Below are 10,926 nucleotides of genomic sequence, written 5' to 3'. Positions count from 1 at the left end.
CTTACCACTACTTAACCCAATTCTCCTATAAAAATTGTTGAACTAAGCTTCGTCGAACCATTTTCCGAGTTAGGAATTTCGACCAAATCACGATCAGATTCGCGTCGAATTGGATTTTCAAGCTATTCGATACACTAGCTAGCGAATCCCGTTCTCGACCGCGAGTATTTCACCGTCACCTACAAAGTCCATACTACAAACTGTACTAAAGTTTCGCATATACGTTCTATAACATTTTTGTTCAGTAAAATTCATTTAGAACCCTAAATGATAAACGTGACATGAAATGTAATATTTGTTTCGTGTTTTCGATGAACGTTTCAAGTTCCGTATATTGCTTTACACTCTATAACTCATACATTTACACATAAGTATGATGCTCATGCAGTGTTTTAGCAAAAAGTTATACAGTGTAACACCGAGTGTGTTACAATTCATCATATGACTGGTCTCCATGCAAGGTTGATCATCTACAGTCTAGGACCGCCGGCATGTGTCCATGGTATTCGGTGGCACGTCCAAGCCAGTCGGCCTTCGGGATGTTCTCGTAGCTTGGAAGCAAGAAGTTTCTTCTTAATGCATTGTCGTGGGAGGGATGGTTGTATTTTCCCTGTTTCTCGAGTTTTTTCCAGAGCCTAGGACATCTTGTACTTACTTGCCGGGGATAAACCCTATTTGACACCCCCATGTATCTTGTTTGCAGTATTTTGAGTTCATATTTCTTATGAATTTATTACCCTCAAACTTGTGCTATGTGTGGAATGTATGTTTAGTCTTAAGATCTAATTTCTAGGGATAGACATAAAAGGTGGGATCCTTTGTCGTGGTGACGAGATCATTAATAGAAAGTCATGAAATTATCACAGCGCATTGTGCTTCCTTAATGAGAAGACGATGTAGCTATTGTCTATGGAGAAATACTTGATGAGAGGTTGTGACATGCTCTATTGCAGTGTACGTGAATGTCGGGAGCTATCATAAGGGAGGTATTTTAAGATACCCAAGATGTGCAGAGGTTCATGCACGAATGAAGAACCTATTTTATGCACAAATCAATCTACCTCTTGTTCAATTCCTACTTTGAAGGTAGATCATGCATTCCTTGTGATTTAGCCACTTGCAATGAAACTTGTCTTGAGAAAGTTATTGTAGAATCATGTGATGACTTCATTGCGGTGGAAAATGATGAACTCAAGCAAGAGGTCCAGAGGTTCATGGAAGAGGTGGCCGATTTAAAGGGCAAGCACACAATTCAAATAGATTTTACTACATATGTTGGACCACTTATTACACATACGCCTTTTAGCTCTCTTCCAAATTGAAACATAAATTATTGATACAATGCAAATCATAAAAGGACCTTTTTTTCTCTCTTTCGTCTAGAGAAACAATTATGCCATCTTTTCCTAACACCCTATTGTCCTTCAAGTATAATCTTATCTGAAAATGTGCTTCTTTGAGAATGGTACATTATGTTGTCCTTGTGCGAGCTGCCTAAACTCATACCACAAAAAAAATCATGACTTGTTGTGGTTGGCTACTGAGTTATGTTGCCGATCATGCTAAGTGCAATACAAGGCTGGTCAACAGGCACCTACAAACAGTGAACAGATGAATGAAAATCTTCTTATAGGCATCCAGGTTTAAGAAGCTCACATGCTATGGACTTACAAAGTGCCCAGCTCCAAGAATCCAGTAGAAGTGCAAGTTCTTGTAGGACCTAACAAAAGCCTTGGTTTCTTTGCTGGGGCCACAGTACAGAGATTGCCTCGGTAGACTCAGAAAGGTCTTCAACCCATCCCATCTGAGATTATTGTATCTCCAAATGAGCATTCGACCATTCAAAAAGAAATTTCTGAACCCTTTTTGTAACATATATACTCATACGGGAAAAGACGATAACTTACTTGAGCTTCTGAACCCATGTTTCTGCGCCGATGGTTGAGCAAATTATGTCAAGCTTTAGATTAAGGAAAACACATAGATATCAATAGCAGCACTAAAAATTGCAGCCTAAATCATATGCATTTTGATTGAATAATATAAGAATGGATAACCCAGATGCCTTACCGAGGCAGGTTATCCATATGTACCATATTTGATTAAACTTGACAATCAAGGTTCACATTTTCTAGAAAGGATACCTACTTTTGTAATGAAGATCTCAGTCACTAACAGATATTCCGCATGGTTGTACCAACGTGATTGACCTAAAAGCTACCGGGAAAAGGCAAGCAATCCAACTATCCCCATAGAGATAGAATATGGGCGAGAGCAACATTTCTTTTATTTAATTTGCACCAACCAGGCAACCAGAGTCCTGATATCTCTAAGTTACAAAGATATCGATCAATTCAATCCAAAATCATAAGCTAATAGTGAAAGATAGGAGTAATTCACTTATATTTCATCACTGTACTTGTACATGTAACTTTATTCGTGGACACAAGTCCAAAAAATGACTTCATTTTGTCCCACTTAAATAAATTTATTGATTTGAACATGGTAAGTCCTTTGCTTTCATGATGTAAAGTTTCTGCCAGCAGAGTGGAGAACTCAAGAATCTAGTAGTTGAAATGGCAGAATAGTACTGACCTGGCCATTGTACACCGTCACATTGACACCATAAGACAATAGCTCATCAACCTGTAAATGTAAAAGAAAGAACTCGAAGTCAAGTGACTGACCTGCTCGTTCCTGAAACCTTTCGAAATTAGAAATATGTTCATCCACGTTGAGCCGTACTAGCTAGCTCACTCACCTCATCGATTCTTGGTTTCATCATATCATTGCCCAAAGCGTTATAAACAGCATGATTAAGCTCATGCCACCTGCAATTGCAAATCCAGAATGATAACATTGATAGGGAAACATAGTGCAGGAAAGTGGTTCTCTCGGTGCAAAAACGATGCTCACTTGAGGTCCTTGGGGATGATCTTGAGTTTCTCCTTGATGACTCCATTCATGATGCCACCGATGGTGTTGGAGCCATTCGAGCCCCGGCTGCCGAGGTATGTCGAGTACCTCAACGCCTGGACGTTGTTGGGCGACGACCTAGCCAGTGTGTCTGCCGACAAGAGGTCCATGCCATCGTCCAGAAGGAAATTGTACTGTAAGGATCACATAATACCTCTGTAAAGTAGATCAGGGGTAAGCTTCTTACTTAGATCAGAAAACTGTTGATGTACCTCACCCTAGGTCATCATTCGGTCCATGGCGCCGCAGCGGCTTGGACGCCGGTGTCGCGGCAGCTCGACGCAGTGGAGTCCAGTGGCGATGGCGGAGTCGGTGGGGCTTCCCGTCGCTGGCAGCACTCTTCTTTAGATCGGATTAGGTTTTCTGTTGGTGGGTCACGGCGGCTCCAGTCAACCTCGTAGTTAGAGCCGTGAAACTCACCTATCTTTATAGTGCTGTGCGACAGGGGCCCACCAACCGTATTAGGGTTGGGCGCCCCCGATCAGGGCACAGATCCAAGGGCCCAATAGGCCGTTGGGCCTATTGGTGGAGATCAACTAACATTCTCCCCCTTGATCTCACTACCATCTTTTAATTTCATATCATTTACTTTTGTTCATTCCATTATAGATTAGCACATGGAGCATGTTTCATCGTCACGGTCAATTGTCGATAGATTTAACAGCTACAACACACCACCTTCTTTTGTCCAGGAATTTTAGGCTTTCCCTTAAATCCATGCTAGCTACATGTTCTCTGAACACGTTGGGTGGTAAGCCTTTTGTAAGCGGATCCGCGAGCATCTTTTCAGTACTTATATGCTCAAGACTTATGACATGATCCTGGACTTTATCTTTCACAACATAATATTTTATGTCAATGTGTTTGGCAGCACCACTTGACTTATTGTTGTGAACATATTGTACTGTCGGATTATGATCGCAGTATAACTTAAGTGGTCTATAGATGTCGTCAACCACCTTTAAACCAGGTATGAACTTCTTTAGCCAGTTCATCTGCTCCGTTGCCTCATACCATGCTACAAACTCAGCATACATTGTGGATGATGTAGTGATGGTTTGCTTTGAGCTTTTCCATAAAATAGTTTCCCTTGCGAGAGTGAATACACGTCTAGACGTGGATTTTCTATCATCTCCCGCATAATCAGAATCTGAATATCCCACTATATGGAGTGAATCAGATCTTCTATACTCATCATGAGGCCTTTCATTCCTTGCAAATAACGCAAGACTTTCTTTACTAATTTCCAGTGTTCTGTTCTAGGATTGCTTTGGAATCTGCCAAGTAACCCGTTAACAAATGCCAAGTTAGGGCATGTACATACTTGAGCATATTGCAAGCTTCCAACAACTGAAGCATATGGAACCATTTTCAATTTGATCGATCTTATACTGGTTCCTAGGGCATTGAAAATCCCCATATCTGTCACCCTTGACTATAGGAGCAGGTAAGGGACTATATTTGTACATACTAAATTTCTTTAAGATCCTTTCCATGTATGCCTTTTGTAACAGTCTTAATACCCCTTTACTTCTATCTCGGTGAATCTCGATCCCTAGAACGAACGAAGCTTCACCAAGATCTTTCATATCAAATTTTGAGGACAAAAACTTCTTTGTCTCTAGTAGTAGACTGACATCACTACTAGCAAGTAAGATATCATCCACATACAGGACAAGGAAGATAAACTTCCCATTTTTAAACTTTACATAGACACAATTGTCCTCTATATTCTCTTTAAACCTAAAATTTCTTATTGTCCGATCAAACTTCAAGTACCAATATCTTGAAGCTTGTTTCAATCCATAAATGGATTTCTTTAAGCGGCATCCCATTCGTTCTTTTTCTTTCATGACAAAACCTTTCGGTTGTGCCATGTAAACATTTTCCTCCAAGTCCCCGTTGAAAAATGTCGTCTTTACATCTATCTGATGTAATTCTAAATCGTAATGTGCCACTAATGCCATTATGATTCTGAAGAAATCCTTACATGAGACTGGAGAAAATATCTCATTGTAATCAATCCCTTCTCTTTGCGTAAAGCCTTTTGCCACAAGTCTCACTTTATATCTCTATATATTCCCTTGAGAGTCAAGTTTTGTTTTGTAGACCCATTTATAGCCTACTGTTTTGGCTCCTTTAGGAATTATATTCAAGTCCCAAACTTTATTGGCATTCATAGATTTCATTTCATCTTCCATGGCCTCAAGCCACTTTGATGAATGATCACTTCTCATGGCTTATTCAAATGAGGTGGGATCATCCTCCATTTGAAATTCCTCAGTATTGTATACTTCATAGTCAGTAGAAATAGCTGATTTTCTAACTCTTTGAGACCTTCTAGGGGCCTCCACATTTGGCACATCTTGTGTTTGAGGCTGTTGTTGCTCCCCCTCATGTGTGGCAATAGGTTCTATAGGATCCTGAAGAACAGGATCCTCATCGTCATTCATTGTTGCCACAGACGGAATAACAACAGGTGCTGGCACCACAGTATCTTGCACTGTCGGTGCAGCGATAGCAGGTAGTGAGAAAATTAGCTCATGAATCATCGGAGTGGGCGTATACACCCACTTCTCTTCAAGGTCAATTTCTTGAGCTACCATGCTCCCCCTCATCATTTCATCCTCTAGGAAGACAACGTGTCTCATTTCCATAAACTTTATATGTCTGTCTGGACAGTAGAATCGAAAACCTTTTGACTTTTCTGGGTAGCCAATGAAATGGCAACTTACTATTTTGGGATCTAGCTTCCCAATGTTTGGGTTAAATACTTTAGCCTCAGCAGGACTCCCCCACACACGTAAGTGGTTTAGTGAGGGTACTCTTCCTGTCCACAACTCATACGGTGTTTTAGGCACCGACTTACTTGGTACTCTATTGAGAATATAAATGGTAGTTTTAACGCCTCCATCCACAGGTTCAACGGTAAGGTGGAGTAACTTATCATACTGCGCACCATATCCATCGGGGTACGATTGTGACTTTTAGCTACTTCATTCTGTTGAGGTTCGCCCGGTATAAAATACTGGGCTACTTTGCTATTCTCCTGTAAGAACCTTACAAAAGGTCTAGAAACTTGGCCATATGGGGTATGCCGACCGTAGTACTCCCCTTACGGCCAGATATGTCTATCTTAATCTTTAAACTATGTTGGTTTTCAACTTCTGCCTTAAATATCTTAAATTTATCCAATGCTTCTGTTCTTTCTTTGATTGGATAAATATAGCCATAATGGGAGTAATCATCTGTGAATGTTATGAACGAATCATAACTATCCACACTCTTTACAGGAAACGGATCACAGAAGTCTGTATGAATAATCTGTAAAATTTCTGCTCTTCGTTTGGCATCTTTCTTAATTTTTTTTACATACTTTTCTTTCATGCATTCTCTACATTGTTCTAAATCTGAGAGCTCTAATGAAGGAAGAATATTATTCTTAACTAGTCTTTCTATTCTCTCCCTCGAAATATGGCCTCATCGACAGTGCCATAATTTTGATGACGCATTATGAGCTCTCTTATCCACCATTTCCAGAGTAACTCTCTGTCGCTAGCTGCTTTTATCAGCTGGGTAGCATATGTCTTTGAAGAGCCAGTGAACTGACTCTTTATTCTATCGAGGTACTCAGTGACCGTGTCACACTCTGAGATTGAGCCCATAATTGTAGGCTCAATCATGTTTTTTATCACAGTCAAACATTTCTTGTTGGCAGTGACCCACATCATATGCTCAAGGTCATAGAACATCTTTTGGGATTCAAAATCCCTCTCTTTAGTTGCCCAAGCGACATCAGTCTCGTTTGTCTTCCTCATTGGTGCCACAGACTCAGTGGGACACGGTGAGGTGACTACCTAGTCCACCTCAGCCACGATGAAGGCCAGGTCAGTCTTTTCTAACATAAAAAATAACAACAATTGCATGCCTTAATTCCAACGTTGGTTAAAATTAAAACATACAACTGTTCTTATACACTAATTCTACATCACCGTTGGGCAGAAATAGAATTAATGCATCAAATCATTAAAATTTATAACTGTTCTTATACACTAATTTTACATCACCGTTGGGCAGAAATAGAATTAATGCATAAAATCATTACGATATTATTATTAACAACGTTGGTCAGAAAATAACAACATCATAATCATGTCAAAATCTCTTTTTCTCCTATTAAATATCACGTTGGTTCAAAATAACTGGAGAATAAACAATTTCTTTAGCAGCGGAAAAAACTCTCTTTTTCTCCAATTAAATATCACGTTGGTTCAAAATAACTGGAGATTAAACAATTTCTTTAGCAGCGAAAAACGTATACTCAATTTCTTGAATTTTACCCACAGGGAAAAATTACTTTTTCTATTTTCTTTGAGCTATTTTTCATTATTCAGAAATAAGCAATTACTGAAAAATAAAAAAGAAAAAACTGATCTTGGGCCGGAACTGGCACAGTGGCCCGGCCCAGCTCTGGCCTTTCACTTGCGCGGCGCGTGCGCTGCGCTGACCCAGGCCGCAACCTGGGCCTGGGCCGGTAAAGCAGCCCGGTGCGCTCGCCCGCCTGGGCCGAGATAGGCCCGGTTGATCTGCGCCGTTGGATCCGATCCGACGGACGTCCGCACGTCTCGCCCGATCAAAACCCGCGCCGCGGCTCATCCCCAAAACCCTAATCTCATTTCCGTCTCCTGCCTCTCTCTCTTCGCTCTCTCTGTCTCCACTCTCCTCTTCTCTCATGCCACGCAGCACACTGAGCAAGCGAAGCGGTGGAGCGAGCAGCCATGGCGCCGTCGCCGGCCCCCTGGCCGGCGTGCGCGCTCCCCAGCGGGCGAGCGCGTCGCTGTCGAGCGGCCTGGCCGCGATGCCCCCTTGGCTGAGCCTGGCGAGCAGCGTCCCCGGCTCGGCCTTCTTCTCCCCGCGCACCGGCGAGCCATACTACGGCGGTGTCAGCAGCCGTCGAGGCAGGCCTCCCCTTCCCCTTCTTCCCCTTCTGATTTGGGTCTTGTTGGTTCTTCTCGGATTCAACCAATTTTGGGGATCTAGGGTTAGGGTTTCTTTAGGTCAGCCGCCTTGCTAGCTCTTCCCCTTTCCCCTTCTTTTCTTTGGATCTTTTCTTTGTTCTTCTCGAATTTTATCCGAATGGGAATCTAGGGTTAGGGTTTTGGGTTAGAGTTAGGGATTCAATCTGTTCTTCCTTTTCCTGAATTGATTGCAGGATTAGGGTTCGGTTTCGAGTAGACTTGAAGCCGAGCCCTCCTTCTCATCTTTCTTTCACCCAGTTAGGGTTAGGGTTAGGAAAACCCTCTTTCTTCTCAGATCCGAACTAGATCTGATCGGTTCTCTACTTTCTTGTCTATTTCTTCTTGGTTCTTTGCCGATTTGGGATTAGGGTTATGATTAAGATTTCGTTAGGGTTAGGATTAACCCGATTCATTTTTCTTTCGGCTTGGGTTCGGTTGAACCCTCTGATCTTTTCTTGCCGCGCGCCGGCGAAGACGACGGTGCGGCCGCTTTCCCCGCGCGGTGGCGGTGGTGACCGGCAATCAGTGACGCCCGCCACCCTCATGTTCTCTTTTCTCTTTTCTTTTACCCAGTTAGGGTTAGGGTTTCAATCCGAAACGGATCGAACCCTTGTTCTTTGATTTCTTTTCTATTCACTACATATACTAGATCTACACACTGACAACCTTGGCTCTGTTACCATTGTAAGGATCACATAATACCTCTGTAAAGTAGATCAAGGGGTAAGCTTCTTACTTAGATCGGAAACTGCTGATGTACCTCGCCATAGGTCATCATTCGGTCCATGGCGCCGTAGCGGCTTGGACGCCGGTGTCGCGACAGCTCGGCGCAGTGGAGTCCAGTGGCGACGGCGGAGTCGGTGGGGTTTCCCGTCGCTGGCAGCACTCTTCTTTAGATCAGATTAGGTTTTATGTTGGTGGGTCACGGCGGCTCCGGTCAACCTCGTAGTTAGAGTCGTGAACCAAACCTATCTTTATAGTGTTGTGCGACAGGGGCCCACCAACCATATTAGGGTTGGGCGCCCCCGATCAGGACGTAGATCCAAGGGTCCAATAAGTCATTGGGCCTATTGGTGGAGATCAACTGAAAAATGATAGAGAAAATTATTAAATATTTATAGTCCGGATCAATTTTTTACTTTCCATTGTTCAGACTTCGAACAAGATTCGATTTTTCTCTCATCTCTCTCGATTTGATCGCTGCAGCGTATGATCATCAGCATCTTTTTGGACAGAAGGTAACTGAACGGACAGCGTCGTCAATGATCAGCACTTACAACGAAGCCGCTCCGCGAGGGGATGAAATACACCACTAGATCATTCCACGAATCCGCCGCGTCGATGAAATTGCCCACCGCGATCTGCTCCTTCACCGTCTCCGCCATTCTGAGATTACGTGCAGTCGTCCGTGTGAATGTGTGATTGAAAAGACCACAGAGTAGGTTAGACTGCGCGCCGGCCGGTGGTGTGCTCTGCTTACTTGTTTGCTTCGTCGGCGGCGTTGTCGTCAAGCCTCGACACGCTCAGGAGCAGCAGCGTGTACGAGAGCCGCACCACCCGGAACGCATTTAACTATTCAATCGTAGTAGTAGTATAAATTCGGTTTTGTGCAGTCAAAGCTCATGTCATGTGCTCACCGTGAAATCCTCCGGCGAGATAAAGCTATCGCCGAGCGCGACACCTGCCGGAGAAACAAACGAGAATCTCATCAGAAGAGAGAATCTCAGAGCACGTTGCTCCATCAATTCATTCATTGGTTCAGTGATCAGTGCTGTGGGTTTTACTTTACCTCCGAGCGTGATATTGAGCTTGCCGGCGCGGACGGCCCTGGTGACAGACACGCCGAGCGTGGCGGCGTACTTGCCGCCGTAGGACTCGGCGACCAGGAACAGCGGGCTGCTCTGCAGCGTGGGCACCTCCTTCACCAGCGCCTTGAGCACCGTCGTCATGTCCGCCGCCTGCTGCCAGTCGGTCGTCACCAGCAGGCTGCTGTTCTCCACGTAGCTGTACCCGACGCACACCGGGTTGTCCTGTAACAGAGTAACGACACTGACTCATCAGTACACACATGGCGACAGCAAGGAGATGAACAAGAGGAATGGAACTATGAATTGAACAATCTCTGATCCCTGTCTGACCACGAAGATGAGGTCGGCCTTCTGGAGCCATGTGGAGTTTCGTGGCTGCAGGTTGACGTCCAGCGGCCCGATCTCCTGGAAGTTACCGAGCCCGACGCCCGACGCGCCCTGCGTAGCCAAGAAGACGATATGATCATGGTGAATCACAATGCTCATCAAGGCATATAATGTTCTTGAGTTCTTCGAAAGCGGAGGAGTTATTATGTTCCGGCACGGGGAGAGGCGGAGGCGGTGCATACGGGTCCACCCTGCAGCCAGAGGACTGTCGGCCATGGCTTCGTCGGCGTCGACGTCCTCTGCGGGCTCTTGTAGTACCACCAGAACAGGTGAGCCTCTGCAACGGCAACATGGACTAGCTAGAAAGAGAATGCTCGATGATTGGCAAGTGATCGATGAGGAGGAGCTAGCGTTACTTACTTGGCCGGACTTCGACGTACCCCCACAGCTCTGAGCCGTCAGGGGTGCCGGTGGTGGTCGTCGCGGCGGAACCGGAGTGGAGCGAGCCCAGGCCGATGCCGACGAGGAGAGAAAGCAGAGCAAGCAAGGAGAAGGACCTGTCCATGATGGCGGCACGGCTGGATGGATGATGCTGAGGTCGGTGACTTGTGAGTGGGAGTTGCTCTGTGGCAGGCCGTGCTTTACATAGGTGGCGCCCCAAACGGAGATGCCAAGGCAGAAATCCCAGTTGTTTTGTTGGCGTACGTTTTTCTCGATGCGTTGTGAGTTGTGACGTATCGCTGAAGTAGACAATGAGGAGGCCAGGGTACGATGGTTTTGTGCCATGGACATCCTTG

At 44.5% G+C, this 10,926-nt stretch overlaps 1 protein-coding gene across 1 annotated transcript; it reads right to left on the bottom strand.

Moving 5' to 3' along the window:
- Positions 1-1,537: 1,537 nt before the first annotated feature.
- LOC136532902 (serine carboxypeptidase-like 51) lies at positions 1,538-10,694 on the bottom strand. The gene is made up of 13 exons (XM_066525481.1): positions 10,550-10,694; positions 10,372-10,466; positions 10,133-10,240; positions 9,784-10,024; positions 9,632-9,675; positions 9,475-9,566; positions 9,266-9,380; positions 2,917-3,110; positions 2,762-2,831; positions 2,596-2,646; positions 1,908-1,960; positions 1,672-1,804; positions 1,538-1,594 (listed from the first exon to the last, which is right to left on the bottom strand). Exons 1-13 carry the CDS (start codon positions 10,692-10,694, stop codon positions 1,538-1,540), a joined length of 1,398 nt encoding a protein of 465 aa, XP_066381578.1.
- Positions 10,695-10,926: the final 232 nt, after the last annotated feature.

The sequence above is a fragment of the Miscanthus floridulus genome, unplaced genomic scaffold, assembly GCF_019320115.1.
Source record: "Miscanthus floridulus cultivar M001 unplaced genomic scaffold, ASM1932011v1 fs_737_6_7, whole genome shotgun sequence".
In the NCBI taxonomy this organism is placed as follows: Eukaryota; Viridiplantae; Streptophyta; class Magnoliopsida; order Poales; family Poaceae; genus Miscanthus; species Miscanthus floridulus.
The sequence above is the reverse complement of the archived record's forward strand: the minus strand, read 5'-3'. Positions and strand labels throughout refer to the sequence as shown.